We start from the raw sequence: 25,368 nt of genomic DNA, 5'->3' as shown, positions 1-25,368 counted from the left end.
GAAAAATCGGAGAAACACTCCCATTCAGAATGCATTGGTTTACATTTCGTTCTTTGGAGCAAGGATATTTTTATTTATTCATTCATTTTCAGTTATTGAGGGGGTGCTGCAAAGATGCTAATTTTTCTGCAATAATCCAAAATCCAATGGAAAACCCTGTTGGCTTTTTGTCAAGGGAACCCAGGGCGATGCTTCCGGCTTGGCCAACATACGTCATCCCTCCACCACGCTATACTGTAAAAACACATGTTCAAGTTGAATGATAATGCATGAATTTGTTCTCTATTCTGCCATAGTATTTATTTAAGGGGGGAGGGGGGGCATACAAGTCTTTTGGCCATAGTGGATCCAGATCTGTTCCGGAGCATTTCAGCAACCCGGGCAACAGCGCAGGGTTGCCAGGTCCTGCAAAAAACGTCCTACCCACATACAGTTCAAAATCCACCCAAAATGTCCTAGAAGCAGCCCAAATAAAAAAGATATTCCACTTTGGCCAATGTTTTGAAAGCAATAATATTTGAGGGAATATATATGGAGTTAGAATCATGCCAAAACCCCGCACACACGCAAAACGTGTTTTGCTCACGCATAACGATTCACACGCACACAAAACGTGTTTTACTCACGCACAATGATTCACACACACGCTCAGTGTGGTTTGCAAATACAAAACATCATTCACAAACTAATGCATTTTGCTTCAGAAACAAATACAGTATGTTTTACACGAAGTACAAAAAAAAATCCTTCAAGTACACAAAACAATTCTACAAGTACGGAACACGAAAGCTGCGCGTGGATCGGAATGCATTTGCGCACGGATCGGAATGCATTTGCGCACGGATCAGCAAGGCGGAAAATTAGTGCCAAAAGTCACGTGACAAATAAATGTCCTGTGATTCACACTACACAACAGCAGGTAGCGCTGTTGAGTAAGTTTAAGGCCGCCAGGACGATATTTTTTTCTCCCCAAAATCTTTATTTGATGCCGGCCAACCGTGTGTGGATTCTATGGAAAGCCAAGAAGGCCACTAACTGGCCCTAGAATGGCGCGGTAAAAGTGCTAAACCGCACGGAAACGAATCCGTGCGGTTTGGCAGGAACAACGCCACCTGTTGTTGTGTAGTGTGAATCACAGGACATTTGTTTGTCACGTGACTTTTGGCACTAATTTTCCGCCTTGCTGATCCGTGCGCAAATGCATTCCGATCCGTGCGCAAATGCATTCCGATCCACGCGCAGCTTTCGTGTTCCGTACTTGTAGAATTGTTTTGTGTACTTGAAGGATTTTCTTTTGTACTTTGTGTAAAACATACTGTATTTGTTTCTGAAGCAAAATGCATTAGTTTGTGAATGATGTTTTGTATTTGCAAACCACACTGAGCGTGTGTATGAATCATTGTGCGTGAGTAAAACACGTTTTGTGTGCGTGTGAATCGTTATGCGTGAGCAAAACACGTTTTGCGTGTATGCGGGGTTTTGGCATGATTCTAACTCCATAAATATAATATATGTTGTTGTTTAAGCAGCGAAATGCATTGTGTGTGTGTGTGTGTGTGTGTGTGTGTGTGTGTATAACACGCTATTTTATGTTGAAATGCGACGTAATCCAGGGTTCACGAAAACGTACACTGTCAACGTATGCTTTTGTCGACTGGGTTGGCTCTCAGATATACGTGTTTCTAACAAGATGATATCATTAAAGGTTACATAAAGTAACGGTTTAATAACACAAACGCAGGAAACACGTGAGCTGCTAGTTTAGCGAAAGCAGCGTCCCTAACAACCTGACGTCGTTGAAACGATAAAATCTTCCTAACTATAAAACTAAAGATCAGACACAATCACTGATTGAAGATTATGCAAGTAAAAAGTATATTTCTCGCTAGAAACGTTATTAGAAACACGTTTAACGGTGAATCGGTCCTAAAATATTGCATTTCCCATTCAGATAATAAAGATTAATAAAGATCATACACATTCACTGACTGAAGATTATTCAAGGAAAAAGTACATTTCTCGCTAGAAATGTCATTAGAAACACGTTTAATGGTGAATCTGTCCTAAAATATTGCATTTCCCATTCAGTTAATGCTGGGATTTGCGTATCATATGCACGCGAAATGGACGCATCCGCCCTCCACAGTAGTTAATGCTGGGTTTTGCGTATCATATGCACGCGAAATGGTCATTTGGCATATGTACTGCACGCATTTTGAAAGTGTCAAACCGTGCGATCTGTACGCATATTGGTGAGACTGGGTTGCTTGGCCTGCACCTTGACGTGGTGAGTGGGCTTTAAACTAAGACGTAGTTTTATTTTTTTTGTTTGTTATTGATTGTTTGTCACAGTCTAACCCTATTAATGATACAAAGCCTTAACTAAACCCCTTCTCTTCTGTTTGCAGAAACTGGAAACTTCAGAGTATATTTTATCGTAAGTTAGAAAATCTTTGTTTCCTCATCAGATCCCAGTCCATCATGCTCCTGTACTTGTCTGCCGTGCCACCATCATGCCTCATGCATCACCTCTCAGCGCCCTATCCAGCTGCATCTTATTCCGTTACTCCAGCTCTTTCACATAAGTGACAAACACACTCCACCCAAGTGTTTTTAATATTTTATTAATTATGCATGTAAGGGGTGCTTAAGTGGCCTGAAAGGTGCCCATCAATAAAATGCTTTTTATTAATATAACATTATGGCTCCATGAAAAGCAAAGTACACCTGCCATTTACAGTTATCATTTATACTATCCTAGACATCTTTAATCTTATTTACATAGGCCTACAGTAGGCCTGATTTCCTCTGAATGTTTAAATAAAAAAAATCCCTGTCCATGTCAGATCCCTGTCCATCATACTCCTGTTGTTGTCTTCCTGCAAACCTGACTGCCTCCTCCATCGATTGCGGCCACAGCCCTCTCCCTGTACAATATTTCATGTTGAATACATTTCAGGATCAAGTTTGAGATTCAGTTTCAGTATTACTTGTTTTTGAAACCTGACGTGGGGCTGGCACCGCCACCATCATATCTGTCTTATTCATTGCACCCACACATAATAGGTCCATGATACCATGTGGGGTCATTTTGGACTCCTTTGCTTCCTAACACCTTGTGAGTTCCCTGGGTACACCAGCTGATGGGTCTGTGTATATATTGGGCATTTGATTCTCGTTTCAGAATCAGAAATATATATTAAAAAACGAGTGCTAATTATTATTTCTGTTTTAACATTCAAAAAGGTATATACAAGGTGCTTTTCTTATAAAGTCAAAAAGGGGCAAACCAATCTAAAATAATAATTGTTAAACTGTTACGTATTTTAAGAACATGAGCTGCCTCCACATAGCCTCTAGGAAGCAGATTCAAGCTGTATTACCCTCACTTAACCACTAGGAAGCAGGACCAAACATATAAGCCGTAAATACTATACATAGCCACAAGGGGAGCAAGACCTTATTGAAGGCTGCTCCATCCACAGACGGCATCACCTTTAGTTAGGTGAAGAAGCCGAAGCCATTACGTCACCCCGGCCACGCCCACTACATAGGGCACGCCCACTTGACGTCCTCTAGCGGGCGATTCAAAGGAAACAGCCCAGAAACTCTTGGCAGCCCATACGATAGGGTTAATATAGCTTTGGTCAGCTGGGAGTCGCTCAGCACGTGCAAAGACACGCTTCAACCTCCTTTTGCTCCATTGTATTAGTTTACCATACCGAAATACTTGACCAAATAAAGTAACTGTTAAAAGCTATCTCTGGATTTGACGACTTTCCTTGAAGAACTTCTGCAACAAAACATATAGAGAATCATCGGGGGATTAGTAACCTGTACTTCCATGGTCGGTAAACAATGCGACTGCGATCGCTCAGACCTCTCGCTTATGATGCTACAATGCTAACAATGCTAAAAAACAAGAAGTTTGAAGTAGGGTGTGGCTATGGACCCTAGATGCAGAAGCATATCTCTCCTTGATGATGCCCTGCGCCATTGAGCAGTTTACATAGGAATGAATAGGCGCCATTTTTTAAATCCGTTGTCCATTTTGTAATATGTCCATGAGATAGATAGGCCTGCGTTATGTCGCTCCACGCGCGTGTTAAATACAATTCCCCTCCTTTTGCTTCATAATTACCATGCCGAAATACTTTAACATCGAAGGCTATATGTTATACAGTATTCATATATATATATATTAGTGCTGTCAAGCGATTAAAATATTCAATCACGATTAATTACATTAATGTCGTAGTTAACTCACGATTAATCGCGATTAATCGCAATCTTTTTTCTATGCTAAATATCCCTTGATTTCTTTGTCCCATTAATTTTTCTCGTTTGAATGCTCTTATCAACATAGAGAAGTGCATCGGCTTGCCTTGTGCAAATGTTTTTTTATTGATAACAATATTGGCATAAACTGATCAAAACTGGACGATACAAAAAAAAAAGCCTATGGTGCAATTAAACGATGAACATACAAACATACTGCCTTGAACATAGCAATACGGCTACTGCTTTTTTATTTTGAGCCAAAGAAAAAAAAAATAATTGCGTTAATCGCGCGATAAAAAAAATTAACGCCGTAAAGATTGGTTTGCGTTAACGCCGTTAATAACGCGTTTAACTGACAGCACTGATATATATATATATATAAGTATTAACATCAACACCAAAAAAGTTCACATTAAGGAAAATTACAACTACCGAACGGGTAACACTTTACAATAGGGTACGCAAAAACGTGGGTACTTACTGAGGAACGAATGAGTAACGAATGATGAACGACTAGGGGGCCCTGACAGGGCCCTAACAGGGCCCTAAGTGAGTTACTCAGTAACTACTGAGGAGTTACTGGTAAACAGACTAGGGGATACTGTATTCGTTACTGAGTAACGAATGATGAACAACCAGGGCCCTAACAGGGCCCTAAGTGAGTTACTCAGTAACTACTGAGGAGTTACTGGTAAACAGACTAGGGGATACTGTATTAATTAATCATTCTGTGAATTAGCAAACTGACCAATTGATTATGAAAGCAACTGAATTTTCCTGGGATTTCACAATTAGTTATTAAATTAACAGGACACAGACGGGATGATTGTCATATTTTAATAAAGATATTCACAATACATACACACAGTACATACATTAATATTCACATTTAAGGTTTATTATGTGGCATTAGTAATGCTGATGGCTTAAAAGCAATTGTCCACCGCTGCAGGGCACGCTTTAAACCTGCCGCCCTTGGTTTCAAGCGCTGTCGAGGGATGGCTTGGGTCCCACACTGGATCGACTGGTGGAGCTGGATCTGACTGATGATGAGTTGTTACTCATTCGCGAACCATTGGTTCACCAGTAGTTAAGCTTTTTGAACCATTCGTTCACCAGTAGTTAAGCTTTTTCAACCATTCGTTTACCAGTAGTGAAGCTTTTTGTGTACCTTCATGTTAAGTAATGCATCATACTGAGTTGTTACTCTTTCGCGAACCATTCGTTCACCAGTAGTTAAGCTTTTTCAACCATTCGTTTACCAGTAGCGAAGCTTTTTGAATCATTCGTTTACCAGTAGTGAAGCTTTTTGTGTACCTTCATGTAAAGTAATGCATCATACTGAGTTGTTACTCTTTCGCGAACCATTCTTTCACCAGTAGTTAAGCTTTTTCAACCATTCGTTTACCAGTAGCGAAGCTTTTTGAATCATTCGTTTACCAGTAGTGAAGCACTTTGTGTACCTTCATGTAAAGTAATGCATCATACTGAGTTGTTACTCTTTCGCGAACCATTCGTTCGCCAGTAGTTAAGCTTTTTCAACCATTCGTTTACCAGTAGCGAAGCTTTTTTAATCATTCGTTTACCAGTAGTGAAGCTTTTTGTTTACCTTCATGTAAAGTAATGCATCATACTGAGTTGTTACTCTTTCGCGAACCATTCGTTCACCAGTAGTTAAGCTTTTTCAACCATTCGTTTACCAGTAGCGAAGCTTTTTGAATCATTCGTTTACCAGTAGTGAAGCTTTTTGTGTACCTTCATGTAAAGTAATGCATCATACTGAGTTGTTACTCTTTCACGAACCATTCGTTCACCAGTAGTTAAGCTTTTTCAACCATTCGTTTACCAGTAGCAAAGCTTTTTTAATCATTCGTTTACCAGTAGTGAAGCACGTTAGGGTTAGTTATAAAACGCCAAACCACTGTTGATGACAATGAGGGATCTACAGCCACTTTAGTTAAACATTTATAACATAATAATAACAAGGTAATACAGAAAATATTAACAATTTAAAACACAAACACAAACAAAAAAAGGCATTTTAAAATGGAACAAAAATAAAGGCTGCACTTTTAACAAGGCATTTCTCAAGAACAATGAACACTGAAAAAACCGAACAAAAAAAAGAGCTGTCTATATCAACAAAACTCAATGAAATGTTATTGATGGTGTTCGTGGCGAATGTCATGCAGCAATCTGCCAAGGGGACCGTCTTTGTGGTCATTCGCCAACCAATGAGTCCACTCGATAAATGAGAGATGGCTCTTTAGTGTCCTCTCTGTGCGGTTTCCCCGCAGTCTCCACACCTTGGATTTGTAGGCTGACCAAGCCCGCTCAATGTTTTGGGTATGGGCTCCTGTGACTGGGTTGACGAATGACTGGCTGTGGTTTACAGAAAAATGTACATAGCCACTCTGTGCCAGTGCAGTCATGTAGACCCGCCACCTGTCCGTGAGAACTGTGGTCCCTTGACAGACTTATTTTTTGACCAGCGGAATTAAGTAGCGCCTTGACCTTTTCGTCACCAGCCTGAGGATGGGTCTTCTCCTTTTTCCTTTGATTCCCAGCATTCCGAAGACCCATTTTCTCCTCCTCCAGGTAGCTCCAAATCTCCCCCTTCCATACTTTGATAAAGTAGTAGCAGACAGGAAAATAAACATTAGGACCGACAATTAATGAAAAATTCTAGAACATGTAAAAGTCAAAGATTATTTTGTTTGCACGGTTAAGAAATTACGCTGGCCATTGTGTTTGGTCATATTAAAAAGAAAAGATGCGCAACCGATGTGAATTTGATGAGTTTCAAAGTGTTTTTAAAGCAAGTCATAACATGAAACAATAATAACATTACATTTCTTCGCTGATTCATTCATTAACCTCTAATCTCAAATGATATGTTCTTCTTTCCCCTGCCATTTTATCCAAAGCTCTGACTACAACATTCTATTGCAAAACAAAGGTCCAAGTTTTAGTGAAGCTGAGGCATCGCAGTTTACACACACCTTCCTTTTGTGGTAGAAGTTGCATTTGTCCAGCATCACAAATTCATTCCCTCTTCCAATTCTCTGCTTTCCCCTTCTTTCTCTCCTCTTGATTGCCCTCTGGCATACTTTTCTCCATTTGTAGCTCATCTTTGACAGCGTCCGACTGCTTCCTGCCACACCATCCTGAAGCATATCAATTTGCCTTAACTGCAGCCCCTGGGAAAACCTGTTAAAGAACAATATTAAATATTAAATAGAAATAGAAACATCTGAATACAAATGCATCCAGCACCAACAGCTAATATGCTATTTCATGACTATTTCATGCTAGTACATGACGTGCCGGATGCAGAAATATTCTCGTTGTCTAGCATTGTTAGCATTGTAGCATCATAAGCGAGAGGTCTATCTACACATCCCTCGGTGACTTTAAGTGATAAAAAGTCAACACAGTGCCTAAAAACCATCAACGTCATTCAACCTCGGACACGAGAAGTTAACTGAGCTCTCTCTGATGCCGGGCCTAAACAACATTTATTTCACTACGACTACTTTCAGCTGCCCACCCCTCCTACTCCTGCAAAAATAATAATCAATAAAACGGCTAATTATGAGTATATCAATGATTATTATGAGCCTTTGATTGATATCCAGAGATTTCTTGCGGAGACACATTCCTGTTCCCCACTTGTATTGGAGTGAACGGGAGATATCTCTAGTCTACTTCTGGGCCCCTTGAATCGAGGGACCCGTCCACAGCCCGCTTAAACAGCTGCAATACCAGGCGGTATCACGCGATTTCGTGCTCATGCGCACAAACGTTATTAATCTATTGAATCCTGTCGCAGATTACGATTGTCCGACTTTTTTAGTGCTACACAGAATGATATGTAAACCAATGCATTTTGAATGGGAGCGTTCTCCGACAATTGACGTGCTCTACAAAACGAAGCGAGAGAGAGAAAGAGAGAAAGGGAGAGAGAGAGAGAGAGAGCGAGAGAGAGAGAGAGAAGCTTCAGAAGGGGTGAGCGCAGATAGTACAGTGCACCCTCTAGTTATATATCTGTATATATTATTATCTAGTTATATATATGTCAACATTTCTGATTTGTAAGCAGACCTCCTCAAAAACGACGTTAATTGTCGGAGAACGCTCCCATTCAGAATGCATTGGTTTACATTTCACAGCACTGAAATCCTAGTTCACTCATTTGTCACATCACGCATAGACTACTGCAACGCCCTCCTCACCGGACTCCCCACCAAACTCATCAACAGACTGCAGATCATTCAGAACTCAGCCGCCCGGATCATCACCCGCACCAAATCATCTGACCACATCACCCCTGTCCTCATTCAACTTCACTGGCTCCCAGTACACTACCGTATCCAATACAAAACCCTACTCCTCACCTACAAAGCTCTCCACAACCTAGCCCCCAGTTATCTCTGCAACCTCCTCCAAGAATACACTCCCTCCCGCTCCCTCCGCTCAACCTCTGCTGGACTACTATGTATCCCCACATCACGACTCACTACAATGGGTGCCCGGTCATTCAGCTGTTCAGCACCCAGGCTCTGGAACTCCCTCCCCCCACACATAAAACAGTCAGACACCATTACAACCTTCAAGTCACAACTCAAAACTCACCTGTTCAAACTCGCACACAACGTCTAACTGATCACTGTTTTGATTGTTTTGTTTTTTTGTTTTGTTTTGTCTTGTTTTTGTTTTATTTATTTCTTATTGCTTATGTTTATTTATTTATTTATTTTTTTCCACAATGTCTTGTTTTTTAAAAAATGTATGATGACTATATGCTCTGTAAGGTGACCTTGGGTGTCTTGAAAGGCGCCTCTAAATGAAATGTATTATTATTATTATTATTATTTCGTTGTGTGCAGCACTAAAAAAGTCGGACAATCGGGATCTGGGACACGATGCGCACAGATTAACGTTTGTGCGCATGAGCACGAAATCGCGTGATACCGGTTTGCATAGTGATATAAATTGTGATATAAATTGTAGTCCATACCGTACAGCCCTACTGCACACCTTACCTATAAATGTATTTCATCCAGCTGAATAGGGACAATTTGCTCCTCTCAAACAGTGACCCGCACCTCACTGACTTTCTCGTCGTTTTCCCTCTTTGTTTATTACGTCGGCACTGCCTACAGAAGACAACACATTTCTTCATGATAAATACATATCTTAATTAATGTTACTGAACTTGAATTTATAACATGACATATCAGTAAACAAAGGAAGTCATCGATTAAAACCGTACCAAAAGAAGAATACTTACCACTGCAGTCCGTCAACGTTTGCGTTTTCCTTCAGTTTCATCCTCTTTTTGCAGAGTTTGCATTTTCTTTTGGCTTGAAGTAACTTCTTCTTTTGGAGCCATTTAATCAATTTAAATTTATTTTTTAAAGTCTGTCTTCCCTCAATAAGACTGAGTACTTAGGCGTGCAGGGTCATGATAACTTTGCATCAAACCGTATTCCTGTCTTGCACATGCGCAGTTCTTACACGTGTCTCACTAAGAAGAACTTGGCAATGGAGGCTCAGAGGAAGAGCAAGCGTAAAAGGCAGCCTACAAGAGATCTTGGACGCGTGGAGAAAGCCATGGCAGAATGTAAGTACATGCTTTAAAGTTATTTCATTATTAATTGAGAGTGTAATAATTCAGTCACATTGCTTAGCTTCCTAAAAAGAGCTAATTTGACATCGTGCCACATCTGTTCTACCACGTATTTTTTGGCCTTGCTAGCTAACCTTGTCACTAACCAATGGATTGCTAGCTGGCACTAGGGCCCTGTTAAGGCCCTGTCAGGGCCCCCTGGTCGTTCATCATTCGTTACTCATTCGTTCCTCAGTAACTACCCACGTTTTTGCGTACCTTATTGTAAAGTGTTACCAACTAAAAACACACTTACAAACCTGGCTATTGTTAAATACAAAGTGCCCCTTTTACATCCTAAAGAGTAGCCATACAACTAAAACCAAACTAAAAATTATTAGAATTGATCTAAACAGTGTTTGATGCGGCCTCTTGCTGCAAACGTGCAGCTTCCACCATTTTCTAACCTTTGCATCGTAGAATTGCATGCTGGGAGTCTGGGCTGACGTCAGCGTCAAAGAACGTGCAGCCCTGCCCCAGGCCGCAGGTCAGGCATCGCCTTGGAAACAAGCCCAGAGTTGACACACTGGAGGGAGAAGACGGGAATTAGGGAATTAGGGACAGAACTGAAATCTATTGATTTTGATAGATTTCAGCCAAAAACCTTTCTTGACTGCACTACATAACCCTTGTAAAATAGAGGTTTTATTCACTAAACTAAATTTTTTTAACAATATAATAATGGACATGAGAAATTTAACATTTCTTTTTTTTAACAACATTTCACATTCGTATATAAAATATTACTCAAATTTGACACAATATTTTGACGCAAAAAAGGGTAATGAGCAAAAATACCTTCCCCCCCCTCAAACCACCCCAACCCACCCTTCCCAGCTTGTCCCTTTAAGTCCAGATCTGCACAAGAATGACTATTGTCCAAAGAAGGTTTACAGACGGATCATATACAGTTTAGTACAATATTTCAAAATAAGTAAGTATAAGAACAGTAAAGTAAACATTGGAAAATAGTAAAAAAAAATATATATATATATGGATATTGTGGCAACCCGGCCCCAACCCATTGGACCAGGCCGCCCAGGGGAAAGGTCTTGGACGGGAGATACCATAGTTTCCCACCAGTCGGCGACAGAGGGCTCATTTTAGGTCGCACTGGTGAGCCTGATAAGAAGCACCTGCGCCGGAGGAGGAGGCCAATTAGGCAATAGATAAAAGGCTGTGGTTTTGGTCCCTTTAGGAAGAGAGTCCAGACGCACGAGCAAGCCTGGAGACGTCGGGAGAGTTGCACACGGGAGGCGTCCGCTACGGAGGAGTGGACCGCTGGATTCCTTCCTGAACCAGACTGCTTCCTTGACGCTCCGAGAGAACGCGGCCGCTCCGGTAACGATCGAGAGCCAGAGACGACACACGGGACTCCCCCCTATACCCGAAGCAAGACCAGCCCAGCTACCGGGACCCTGAGCCTGAGACAGTACCGTGACACGGATCCTCGTGTCCTACTGAAGTCGCATGTATTGTGCATAAAAGCCTAATTTCTCGGTCTGAAACGGATGACAGTGTGGTAATTGTGGGAACACAGAGACATTATTGGGACCAGATTGCCACATATGGTGGAGGATGCAGGCAATCTGACTCCGCTACGGACTACCCCCCACGACCAATGCAGAGCCCAGACGGAGCCGAAGCTGCGGCCGCCGCCCAGCGCCAACAGTGGGACCAAGCCCTAGCTGACGCTACGCAGAGAGACACTCATGAGAGCCTCGCCCTTCTTCGGGAGGCCGTTCTGCACCTCGCCCAGCAGGCGACACGCGGATCACCCGCTTCCGCACCAACGAGCCAACTCACCAAACTTGGCCCAGATGATGACGTGGAGGCATACCTGGAGGTCTTTGAGAGGACGGCCAGACGGGAAGGCTGGCCGGAAGACCAGTGGGCCCACATCTTGTCACCCTTCCTCACCGGGCCAACCCAGCAGGCAAGCCAAGACCTCAAGCCGGAGCAGGACAGCCATTATACGACCTTGAAGCAAGCGATAATGGCATATTATGGGCATCGCCCCGCCGCCAGGGCTCAACGTTTCCATGACTGGAGATTTGATATCCGGGGCGTCGTCCAGTCCCAAATCCCCAGCTCGGAAGGTTGATCACAAGATGGCTCACGGGCGGGGAAGCGCCCAGTGTTCTAGAACGCGTGCTCATAGACAATACCGTCCGTCGGTTACCACCAGAGGCCCGGAGAACCATCGGCAGCAACCATCCCGAGACGGTAGATGAGCTGGTGAGACAGCTGGAAAACTGGCAGGTGGCCCAGCAGCTGAGCTACAACGACCGGAACCCCACGCGACACGCCGAGCCACGTAGGGACTGACGGTGGAGTAGTGTCTCCCAGAGGACGAGGACGCGCGAGCTGGGGTTGTGACACGCCTTCCTGTACCTGTAGTAATCGGGAGAGACTGCCCCATCTTTCACAGGTTGTGGAAGCCCAAGCCCGAGTATAGGCCACCGCGGAACACGTCACAACGGCAGGGAAGAGTCGGCCGACCCGCTTATGGGGCACGGGTGCCCCTCTCAATCCCGTCCGAATCATCCGCAGAGGAAGACGGGTCCGATGGAGATGACCCCATCCTACCGAGCCCCCCAGCCCGCTCGACGGGAGGTACCCTTGGGCAGGATCTAGGGAACCAGACCACAACACTCCGGAGACCCAGACAGCTACGGAACCGACAGGCCCGCCAAGAGAAACAGAGAGCTCACCCCTCACCGAGTTCTCGGATTTCTACCCGACAGGGCGAGGGGGAACGGATCGGCCCGGGCAGTTCGCAAATGCTCAACTTCAGGACGACACCCTGAAGCATGCCTGGAGTCACATCCTCGCCCACGAAGGACAATACAGGGAATCGGTGAGTCACCTGCCATTCCCTTAATTCAGCACCCGGGGAGGATTGTTGTGCAGAGTGATCAAAAAAGGGGGAGTAGTAAGGGAACAGCTGGTGGTACCCCAACCTTACGTTAACAAGGTACTGTTTATGGCCCACTCTCATCTGTTAGGAGCCCACTTGGGCATGGACCAAACCGGGGAACGAGTCTTGGATAGGCTTTATTGGCCCGGGGTGAAGAACGACGTTGTTAGAATTTGCCAGGCCTGCCCCGAGTGTCAGCGTACGGCCCCAAGACCCTCGGTTAGAAACCCCCTGATCTCAATGCCCATTATAGAAACACAGTTCGAACGGTTAGCTATGGACATTGTCGGGCCCCTCCCGAAAACCAGCCAGGGACCTAGATATTTGTTAGTAATAGTAGACTACGCTACTAGATAGCCGGAGGCTATCTAGTAGCGTCACCACCAAAAGCGGTCGCTAAGGAGCTTATGCTCCTGTTCAGCCAGGTGAGGATCGCCAGGGAGATACTCACAGACCAGGGCTCAGGTTTCATGTCACAAGTGTTGAAGGAATTACTGAGCCTCCTACAGGTGAGACAACTCCGGACGTCAGTGTACCATCCCCTGACCGACGGACTAGTAGAGCGGTTCATAAGACCTTAAAACAGATGCTCCAACTCGGAGTCATCGAAGAGTCACGCAGCGCTTGGTCGAGCCCCGTCGTCTTGGTCCCCAAACCTGACAGGACGTTTAGTTTCCGAAGACTCAACAAAGTGTCGGAGTTCGACGCCTACCCCATGCCCTGAGTAGATGAACTGATGGAGCGGCTCGGTCCGGCGCGCTTCCTCACCCCCCTAGACCTCACCAAGGGGTACTCGCAGGTGCCACTTACCAGAACCGCACGGGAGAAGACGGCGTTTGCAACCCCGGGGGGACTATACCAATACACTGTCCTCCCATTCGGCGTCCATGGTGCCCCTGCCACGTTCCAGGGAACGATGGATCAACTCCTCCGGCCCCACCAGGCGTATGCAGCGGCCTATATAGAAAACATTAGAATCCACAGCGCTAGTTGGGATGTCCACCTCCGACAGCTGCAGTCCTGGGTTAATTGAGGAAGGCGGGACTCAAGGCAAACCCAACCAAGTGCCGCCTGGGTCTGGAAGAGACGGCGTACCTGGGTAACGTGGTCAGTGGTGGCAGAGAAGGCATTCGACGACCTTAAAAGAGCCCTATGTGCGGAGCCCGTCCTAGTAACCCCTGACTTTTCTCCGCCCCTAATAGTCCACACAGACGCATCCGAGGTGGAGCGGTTCTCTCTCAGATCCGGAGGGGAGAAGAGCACCCTGTAACCTACATTAGCTGGAAGCTCCTCTCGAACAAGAAGAATTATTCCACCGTGGAGAAGGAGGCCCTGGCTATCAAATGGGCCCTCGACAAGTTGAAATATGACCTCCTGGGCCGGGAGTTCACCCTCGTCACGGACCACGCACCACTTAAGTGGATGGCGAGCGCGAAGGACACAAACGCCCGGGTTACGAGGTGGTTCCTGGCCCTACAAGATTTTAGGTTCCAGGTGGACCACAGACCAGGACGGAACCACGCCAACGCCGACGCCTTGTCCCGCCGAGATGCTAGTCTCTGGTCGGAAGAAAACAACCCGAGGCTTCATCCAGCGGTGGAGGAGTGTGGCAACCCGGCCCCAACCTATTGGACCGGGCCGCCCAGGGGAGAGGTCTTGGATGGGAGATACCATCGATTCCCACCAGCCGGCGACAGAGGGCTCATTTTAGGTCGCACTGGTGAGCCTGATAAGAAACACCTGCGGCGGGGGAGGAGGCCAATTAGGCAATGGATAAAAGGCTGTGGTTTTGGTCCCTTTAGGGAGAGAGTCCAGACGCACGAGCAAGCCTGGAGACGTCGGGAATGTTGCACACGGGAGGTGTCTGCTACGGAGGAGTGGACCGTTGGATTTAACCGGACTGCTTCCTTAACGCCCCGAGAGAACGCAGCCGCACCGGTGACGATCGAGAGCCAGAGGCGACACACGGGACTCCCCTCTAAACCCGAGGCAAGACCAGACCAGCTACCAGGACCCTGAACCGAGACAGTACCGTGACTCTCTGAGTCATCGGTTTTCTTTTCCTTTTTTGTTCCACGTAGGACACAGATCCTCGTGTCCTACTGAAGTCGCATGTATTGTGAATAAAAGCCTAATTTCTCGGTCTGAAACGGATGACAGTGTGGTAATTGTGGGAACGCAGAGACATTATTGGGACCAGATTGCCACAATATATATATATATATATATAAAGAATCAAATAAAATAATAAAATAACGGCAATTACATTTTAAATTAAAGGAGGGGGGTAGGGGGGTGCACTGCTTCCCTCTGATAATAGCCCAATAGTCATCATTATTTAATGGTATTTGTAAGCTCTCATGGGTATTCTAAAAAGGGGGCCCAAACCTTCCTACATTTTTGCAAGGAACCTTTAAGAGTATATCTGATCTTTTCAAGCTTCAGGAAATGCATAATATCCCTAATCCACCTAGTGAAGCCGGGGGGTGCTTGATCCTTCCAAGAGGGAAGGATCAAACGTCTTGCAATCAAGGAGGTGAATGCTATAAGGGAATGGTTTTCAGGGATAAAACCAAATAGGGCGCATACAGGGTTGGGGGTGATGACTCTTTGAAGCATTTTAGAGTAGGCGCCAAAGATGCTGGCCCAGAATGTGTTAAGTTTGGTGCAAGACCAGAACATCTGAATATAGTCTGCTGGTTGACCTTTACAGAGACATGAGGGATCAACATTAGGGAACATTTTCACCAGTCTTGACTTGGTCAAGTGTGCTCATAGAACTATTTTGAGTTGTATCACACTGTGCCTGGCGCAAGGAGAAGTCAAGCACAGCCTTCCACTGATCATCTGTAAAATTCTCACCAAGATAGCTCTCCCAGTTCCTCCTAATATCCTGCAAAAAGTGAGGGGAAAAATTGGATATGCAGTTCTTAAGAACTGAAATAAGACCTTTACGCAAAGGGGATAATGAAAGGATATGTTCAACCATATTGCTCGCTGGGAAATCTGGAAAGGAGGTAATACTTTTCTGGACAAAGTGTTTAATTTAGAGAAATCTAAATAAGTGGGACTTTGGTAAATTATATAATCGAGAAAGATGGGCAAAACACCCAAACGCCGCACATAGATTAGAAATGGACTAAATGCAATTTGAGAACCAAGTTCCAAATGTAGAATCTGACAGAGAAGGTGGGAAGTTACAATTATTCTTTATTGGAGAATTCACCAAACTTAAAATGTCTTCTAAATTGTGACCAGACACTGACTGAGTGATAGACCACTTGGTTAGCGCAAAATTGGCTTTGCAGAGGAGGTGATGGGGCACATAGTATCAAATCTAGACCAAATGAGCTAGAGGCACACTCCATTTGCACCCAGGCCTCACACCCAATGAGACGATCCCACCCAATCCAGAGTAGCATTGTCTTTATATTGCATGCCCAATAATAGTAAATAAATTAGATAGAGCTAGTCCAGCAAGCTTTTAAGGTCTTTGGAGGGCGCTTATTTTAATTCTAGGAGATTTACCGTTCCAAATAAACAAAGATATGCATCCCTCCAAAGAGCTAAATAATATATTTTGAAAGAGGTAAAGAATCTTTGGAAACACCACCATTTTAACAAGGTAAATTCGGAGGAGGTTAATCCTTTTAGCAAAGTCGTTTTTACATTTTTCAAACAAGATGTTTTGTAAAGAAGGATAAAAAAGCAGGAGTGATCTGTACACCAAGATATTTAAACACCTTGTTGACAATTCTAAATGGGAAATGTGATGCAGGGATTGAAGTGGCTGACTGATTAAGAGGAAACATCTCTTTTTTCGAAATTGATTTTATAGCCAGAGAAATTGCCGAATTGAGCTAGGATATTAAGAATGGAAGGAACAGAACTCAGTGGATCTGAGACATATAAAAGAAGGTTGTCTGCGTATAGAGATAATTTGTGTGTCAGGCCCCAACGTTCTATACCCTGGAAGAACTCTGATTGTCCAAGATCTACAGCCAGAGGCTCAATGGCAATAGCGAAGAGTAAAGGGGACGGACTGCAGCCTTGATGCGTACCTCTGCCAAGAGAGAATTGCTCTGATTACTGACCGTTAGTAATTGCTTTGGCTGTTTGGATTTTTTTTAAGGCCGCAAATAAATATTCCCATTCAACTCGGGCAAAAGCTTTTTCCGCGTCAAACGATATAACCATTTCGGGGGGTGCGGGACGGAGAGGAGTGAACAATATTGAAAAGCCATCTAAAATTTGAGCTAGAGTGTCTATTTAGGATGAAGCCAGTTTGGTCCGTCGCAAGGATTTGTGAGATCGCTGTCTCCAGTCTTGCTTCCAAAACCTTGGATACAATTTTGTTATCTACATTCAGCAGAGAAATTGGGCAGTAGGAGCAGCACTGAGGTGGATCTTTACCCCCTTTTGGTATGAGTTTTATTGCGGATTGTCGTAGGGTTGGTGGGAGTTGCCCAGATGACAGCGATTCATTAAACATGGCCTGGAGCAGAGGGCATAGCTTGAGGGCATAGCGGAGTAACCGTCCGGGCAAGGAGTTTTGTTGCATTTCAAAGAGTTTATGGCTTTCAGAATCTCTGCATTGGAGATCGCACCTCCCAGTAAGGAACTTTGTTCAGCTGGAACAAAAGAAAAGTGAAGGCTATTAAAAAAGGGATTGAACTGTGGATAGTTATCATCACATTCAGAGCTATATAAATTACTGTAGAAAGGTCTGAAGCTATTGTTATTTTACAAGTGGTCTGTAATAGTCTCACCCGTTTGGCTATAGATCTTAGGAATAAGGTGAGATGATTGGGCTTGGTGAGCTTGCTGGGCTAGAAGCTTAACAGCCTTTTCCCCTGAATCTTAAACGTTGAATCAAGCTTTTGTGAGTAAACATGTGGCTATGTCAGTAGAAAGTAAGTTGTATTCTGTCTGTAATCGCAGTATTTCTTTAAAAAGTGTTGAAGAAGAGGAGGAGTATTGGCTATCAATCTCTGCAATCTCTTGCTTTCTTTGCCCTGGAGGAGTATTCAATTATTTCCACTCGAAGGTAGGCCTTGAGGGTCTCCCATAAGGTTGAGTGGGAAACTTCTAGGGAGGCGTTGGTTTCAATGAAAAAGTTAGTTTGAGGAGAGACATGGTTTACAAATTGTTCGTCGGCTATGGGGTTAAGTCTCCAATTGCCAGAGGACCTAAGGCAGTTTGGTAAAGCTATGTGAAATCGCAACTCCTATTTTTTTTATTTCTTTAAGAAACCCATTTAATTCCGATGGAAAATGGCTTTTTGCTCAATAGCTTCTGAGTTATGGGACCCAGAAACCCCAGACCAATGTAAATATGTTCTGCTAAGTAGTAATAATAAGACACACCTCACTAGAAATTCAAAATTTGCCCCTCCTATTTTATTAGATTTTTTTTAAGAATCCGATAAATTTCCTATGGAAAATGGCTTTAAAATAGCTTCCGAGTTATGAGACCCAGAAACCCCAGACCAATTTAAATCTGTTCTGCTAAGTAGCGCTAAAAAGACAAACCACACTATAGGTCTTGCAGGCCATTTTCCCAAAATTGCAATGCGCCTACTGTCCTTATCAGTTGCACATAACTCCTGTCTTGGCCCAACTTCACTGGTTACCTATCAAATTTAGAATGGATTTTTAAGTTTTGCTTTTTGTTTTTAAATTCCGTAATGGGTTGGCACCCCATTATTTAAGCAACCTACTAAGTCCTTACTGTCATTCTAGGCCTCTTAGATCTTCCTCTCATTAACTACTAGACTATCTGTCCCAAACTATTGCCTAAAAACCAAAAGCTGTCCCAATGCTGCCCCCCGCCTCTGGTATAACCTCCCTATACATATAAAATCCTCCTCCACTATCAGTAGTTTAAAGTCTAATTTGAAGACCTATCTTTTTTCCCTGGCCTTTAACATTCATTAATTTCCATTTGGTTTTTTATTTTATTTTATTTCCTTCATCAGCATTATTCATTCACCCATACCTACCCCACCGCCTCCCAACATTGTCTTCGTTTGATCTTTATTTTATCAACTGTATCACCAGTGTCAACAGCCTAATAGTATTAGTATTTTCACCCAGTTAATAATCATATTCAGACCATAATTATTCTTTTTGACATCAATTCTTATCTTTGCTCTCTGCGAGAGAGCAGAGAGAGAGGTCATGTTTCCCGAAGCTCCGATAGGCATTGGATAAAACTACTTAATTCATCGTTCAGATCTACTTTATCTTATTTTATTTACCTAACAGTATATAGTTTGTTTCCGTCGTCCTCAATCGCTCGATTCAACAATACATTTTGGCACTTTTTACTCCCGGATCAGACCGCAGAAAAAGCCTTGGACTTTCCTATCGACAACATGCCTCTGTATTCGGATATCTCAGGCACGGAGACTGGGAAATGCACAGACTGCGCCAAACTGAAACAGACATTGGCTTTAATTGAAACGAGACTAGCAGCAGTAGAAAAATGCAAAGGACTATCACAGGATACAGTGCCGATGGGTGAGTTTGCTGAGCTCACTCAGATACAGCAAGATGATCAAAGCTACACTGTATCCTTCCCGAAGCTGGACAAGAGAGAGACAGTTCCAGCTGCGTCTCACTGGCACAGAGTCGGCGCTAAGCCAAAGCAACATACCAAAGTGAATCAACAAGTTCACTCAACACCAAATGCTAAGCTACCCAAAGCTAAAGTTACATGTATCAGCCGGATTAGCCCGTCACTCAAATCAACCCTGCCACTGAAGAACCGGTTCCTGCCACTTCAAGAGTCCACGAACGCGCCTGCCACCCATGCACCCCTGAGCCCCGAGATGCGTCCGGACGGACAGTGCGGACAGAGACGGAACAAGAACCAGTCGCCATGGAGGCGAGCTGCGCATGCCTCGGCCACCTGTGCACCCCTGACCCCTGAAATGTGTCCGGACGGACAGTGCGGACTGAGACGGAACAACCAGTCGCCACGGAGGCGGGCTGCGCATGTGTCTGCCACCGTCCAACAAGGGCCCATCTCAGAGAAAGCAGATGAACTAGACACTCTGATTATAGGAGACTCAACTATCAAGGATATAACCGGTAAGAAGATCAAAACATGCATCTTCCCATATGGAATGGTTAGTGATATCAACCATAAACTAGCCAAAATCATATTGGAAAACCCCAAAATCTCACAGATTATTGTGCATGCAGGATTTAATGATATTCAAAGAGAACAGTCAGAACTTCTGAAGAGGGATTACACTGATCTATTGGATACACTGGACAAAATACACATCAAGTCTTCCATCAGTGGACCCATACCAACAGTTGACAGGGGAATAAACAGATTCAGTCGTCTACTTGCACTGAATACATGGCTTTCCAGAGTCTGCAATGAAAGAGGAAGGGACTTTATTGACAATTTCAACTTATTCTGGGGGCGCAAATATCTTTTCAGAGCAGATGGCCTACACCCAAACAGGTTAGGCTCAAAACTGTTGAGGGACAATCTTCTCTTCTCGCTTTACACACAGGCCACAATCTTGCCATGGTCTGACGCACAGGCCACAATCAGAGCACAGGTTGAGAAGAAGCGAGACTACAGCCTCCCCCACACAACTACTCTGCCACTATCTGACACACAGATAGCAGACAGCCCACAGACCTTGAAGAGAGACAACAGCCCGCCCGACGCCATCAACACTGTGCCCTCCCCCATCGCTGATGCTGGCTTGGCGAGGAACGGCCACCCCCCTCCTCTGCATTCCCCCATCGACGATGACCTCCAGCCTCATCTCTCCCATAGCCACAACAACTACTCCAGCTCCGATGTCTCCCTTTGCGATTTTCCAGCCGAATTTAAGAAACTGGAACATGCTGGCATCAAACTTGCATCTGTGTCAATGATAGCATCGCCACGTCATGGCCGCAGGCTGCTAACACTGCTAACACCCAGGAGGATGGCGCCCCACCCCCGCCCCCGTACTGATAGTAGTCCTGAGTATTACTGAGACAAAAAAGGGTTCAGCCGTAGACACAGTATAAAGGAAGTTTCTCATAATCTGCTGAACCCAAGGTTGCCTACGTCAAAGCAGGGCAACTTTCGCATTCATGCTGTAACCACTAAGAGAGTAAACAAAGGGAAACTTAGACACACTGCTAACCTCACAAATCTCATATCTATTGCCTCCAAACCAAAAACAACCTTAAAGCCTATCAACAGCCCCATCAGGATGGCTCTACTTAATGTGAGGTCTCTTAATAACAAATCATTTTTAGTTAATGATTTTATTACCACTTCCAAACTGGATTTTATGTTTTTAACTGAAACATGGCTGGAACAAAATAACAGTGCAACCGTTCTGATAGAGACAGCCCCTCCCGACTATAACTTTTTTGATGCATGTAGATCTGGAAAAAGACGTGGAGGGGTTGCTGCTACATTTAAAAATGTATTTCAGGGGAAACAGATGTTATTTGGTGATTTTCCATCGTTTGAATACCTTAGTGCTGCATTGAAATGCTCCCCCAGAGTTCTCCTATTAATTATTTACAGGCCACCCACATATTCTGCAAATTTTTTCGATGACTTCACAGAATTATTGTCTAGCATCTCCACAGAATTTGACTGTCTAGTTATAACTGGTGACTTCAATTTTCATACTGATGATTTGAATGACAAGTGTGCAAAAAAACTTTTTACCATTTTGGACACATTTGAACTGTCTCAACATGTGAAAGAGGCTACTCATTGTAAGGGGCACACTCTAGACCTGGTTATCACAAAGGGCCTCAATGTTTCTGATCTCTCTGTGACTGATCCTTCCTTGTCTGACCACTTTTGTGTTTTCTTTAACATACATTTTATTCCCGACATACAGACAAAATCAAACACTGTCAAAAAACGGTATATCAATGAAGATTCTAATGTACTTTTTAAAAAGGCCATCTCCTTGCTACCACCTCTAAACCCATGTTCTGCTGATGATCTTGTAGAAAACTTTAATTTGAAAATTTTGAAAGTCATAGATGTCATTGCACCTTATAAGGTTAAAACGATTTCTGGAAAGCAAAAGGCACCCTGGAGAAAAGCTGCTTCTGTAACAGCACAGAAAAAAGAATGCAGGAAGGTTGAACGCATCTGGCGTAAAACAAAACTTCATATTCACCATGATATCTATAAAGAGAGCCTCCGTGCCTACAATTTAGACTTAAAAAATGCTAGAGAAACATTTTTCTCCAATATCATTAAAACCAACACTGATAATGCAAAAACCCTATTTGCAACTGTTGACAGACTGACCAACCCCCCAACAGAAATTCCACCTGATCTCCATTCCACGCAGAAATGCAATGAGTTTGCAGCTTTTTATATTGATAAAATTGAAGGTATCAGACGCGCCATCAATATCTCCACGTCAAACAAAAATGTTGGACTACCACCCTGTTCAGGCAAAAATTACATGGCAAGGATGGCATGCTTTGATGTTATAGACTCTCAAAATCTTGTGGAAACTGTGACACAACTAAAGCCATCCACCTGTTGCCTTGATACTATACCTACCAACCTCTTTAAGAATGTTTTCGACTGCCTAGCAGTAGACATATTGCAGATAGTTAACAACTCTCTCCAGTCAGGCAAGTTCCCAAAAGCTTTGAAAACTGCAGTTATTAAACCCCTTTTAAAAAAGCGGAGCCTAGATGCCTCTATTATTAACAACTACAGACCAATATCAAATCTACCCTTCATAAGTAAAATCATTGAGAAATAATATACAATATAATACAATAATATTAATAATGCGATTTTTTTTTTATATACCGTATTGGTCCGAATATAAGACGGCCTTTTTTCCAATCGAAATAGGTCCGAAAAAGTCGGGTCGTCTTATATTCGGGGTCTAGTATTCAGAGCGCAGTTTCTCTTCTTCGCCTCTCCCTTTAAATGTCAATACACATTCGCGGCCGCAGGTTGCGCCAGAAATTGGTTCCGGGAAGAAGTAGTCCAGCGTCCTTAACAACCGTTACCGGTGTTTAAAGACAGGCTGACCATTAGAGACAAGTGGCTCAAAAGTGGGTCAGGTCAATCAACAACAGCGGAGGAGCTATGATGCCAATTTTAAAATAATGGTCGTCAATAAGGCAGAGTCAAGTAACAACTGCCAAGCTGCCAAGATGTTTGGGGTCACGGAGTGTAACGTAAGAAGATGGCGAGCACCAAAATAACGTCTCAAAGACGTCAACAGTCAGCGCAAATCCTACCGTGGTCCTCAAAGTGGCCGTTTCAGTGAGGTTGACCGGAGAGTTTTTGAAAACGTCAGAGAAAACGCGCTTTGGGCGGTGCCGGTGGAAGCGGAGCAGCTGGGGAGCGATGACAGCGAGACCAAACACAGCGGGGCAGAGGACGTGTGTGAGCGATAGACAGAGATCGGAGGAGAAGTTTGGCGAATTTTGGTTAAGTTTAGTTAAATATGTGGCCTGTATTTTTCTATGTTATTTAAAAATGTTCCCAATGTTGCTTGATATTCATTTTGAATCATACTGTACATATTTTGCCTTGAAAGTGCCGTGGCCTTTACTGGCATTATTATTATTGTCATTGATATAACAAGTGTTTAATTCACTGTTCTTTGTTCTGCAAATCTGGTCTGCAAATCTATTTGTGTTGAAAAACGGGGGGTCGTCTTATAATCAGGGTCGTCTTATATTCAGACCAATACGGGTATATATAATTTTGACCAAGAGATTTTAACAACTAATGTTTGGGTGACTTTTATAAACCCGTTAAATACATTAAATTAACTATAACTTTATGGTAGGCTATGTTTTTGTTTAAACCTTATAATGCCAGTAGCCAATCAGATGATAGCCTGCCCTACGAGCTGTGCGACTGGTGCACGCAAGCGCGGCAAAATTGACAGAAGAAAAGAGTGCCTTCAGTTGAGAGAGAAAGCTTCATTGCAGTTGAAGAGAAAGGTAGATTGTGAGAACAGAGCTTTTAAAGAGGAGTGTTCATTCTGGCTGCATGCAGCTCTAAGCCTGTGTGCCTGATCTGCTCCGAGACGGTGGCGGATAGTCAGTTGTTGACCAAACTGATACTACTAGCGCCTTAAGTAGGCCTACTTATATTGGCTAAATATGCCTCTGAATCATAATGCACACCTTGACTGTTGGTACATAAAACACATGCAGTCCTATATCAGTGAAAACAACGGTCATAAAAAATGTGTGATAGACCCCCGGACCCAAGCTTGAGGATTTTTTTTGAAACTGGACCCATTAGGATTTTAATTGCCTACCCCTGCTGTAGACCATACATTACTTCTGGAAAGGTTAGAAAACTGGGTGGGGCTTTCAGGCACTGTCTTAAATTGGTTCAGGTCCTACCTACAAAATAGGAACTACTTTGTTTCCATTGGCGACTTTGTATCAGAATCAACCAACGTGACATGTGGAGTCCCACAAGGTTCGATCTTAGGACCCTCTTTATTCAACATCTACATGCTCCCACTAGGGCAAATCATGCAAAATAACAATATTGACCATCATTGCTATGCTGATGACACGCAAATCTATGCATCGCTATCACCAAATGACTATCGGCCCATAGATCTGCTGTGCCAGTGCATTGAGCAAGTGAAGGAATGGATGTGCCGAAATTTCCTTCAACTAAATGAGGACAAAACAGAGATAATTGTATTTGGTTCTAAAACGGAAAGGCTTAAAGTAACCCAACACCTTCACTCTCTGTCCCTGAAAACCTCAATCAAAGCCAGAAATCTAGGGGTTATCATGGATTCAGATTTACATTTTGACAGTCACATCAAATCAGTTACAAAATCTGCATATTATCACCTTAAAAATGTAGCAAGACTTAGAGGGCTCATGTCCACCGAAGACTTACAAAAACTTGTACATGCCTTTATCACTAGTAAGCTTGATTACTGCAATGGTCTCCTCACAGGTCTCCCAAAACAAACTCTGAGGAAGCTTCAGCTTGTTCAGAATGCTGCTGCTAGAGTTCTAACAAAGACCAAAAAATTTGATCATATTACACCAATTCTGAAATCGTTACATTGGCTTCCTGTAGGTCAGAGAATTGATTTTAAAATCATGTTGCTAACCTATAAATCCCTACATGGTTTAGGCCCAAAATATTTAACTGATATGCTTCCACTACATCAGCCTTCTAGACCACTAAGATCCTCTGAGACCAATCTGTAAATTATCCCCAGAGTAAACACAAAACATGGGAAAGCAGGATTTAGTTACTATGCAACAAATAGCTGGAATAAACTCCCAGAGGATTTAAGACTTGCCCCAACTCTGAGCAACTTTAAAACAAGACTGAAGACTTTTATGTTTGCTATAGCCTTCTGCTAAAATCTTAAATACATTGCACTTTCTAAAAAGCTTTTTAACTTTGCCTCTATTTTCTATTTTAATACTAAAATGCCTTTTTCTATTTTACCCATTTCTTTGCATATGTTTTTCTTTTA

At 43.5% G+C, this 25,368-nt stretch overlaps 1 protein-coding gene across 1 annotated transcript in view; it reads right to left on the bottom strand.

Moving 5' to 3' along the window:
* Nucleotides 1-25,368, bottom strand: part of LOC132455455 (inactive dipeptidyl peptidase 10-like) — a 234,018-nt gene that overhangs the window by 128,719 nt on the left and 79,931 nt on the right. The window contains exon 12 of the mRNA XM_060049316.1: nucleotides 10,360-10,478. Within this exon, the coding sequence (XP_059905299.1) occupies nucleotides 10,360-10,478 (119 nt within the window). The remainder of the gene's footprint in view (nucleotides 1-10,359; nucleotides 10,479-25,368) is intronic.

The sequence above is a fragment of the Gadus macrocephalus genome, chromosome 4 (genome assembly GCF_031168955.1).
Source record: "Gadus macrocephalus chromosome 4, ASM3116895v1".
Lineage (NCBI taxonomy): Eukaryota > Metazoa > Chordata > Actinopteri > Gadiformes > Gadidae > Gadus > Gadus macrocephalus.
The sequence above is the reverse complement of the archived record's forward strand: the minus strand, read 5'-3'. Positions and strand labels throughout refer to the sequence as shown.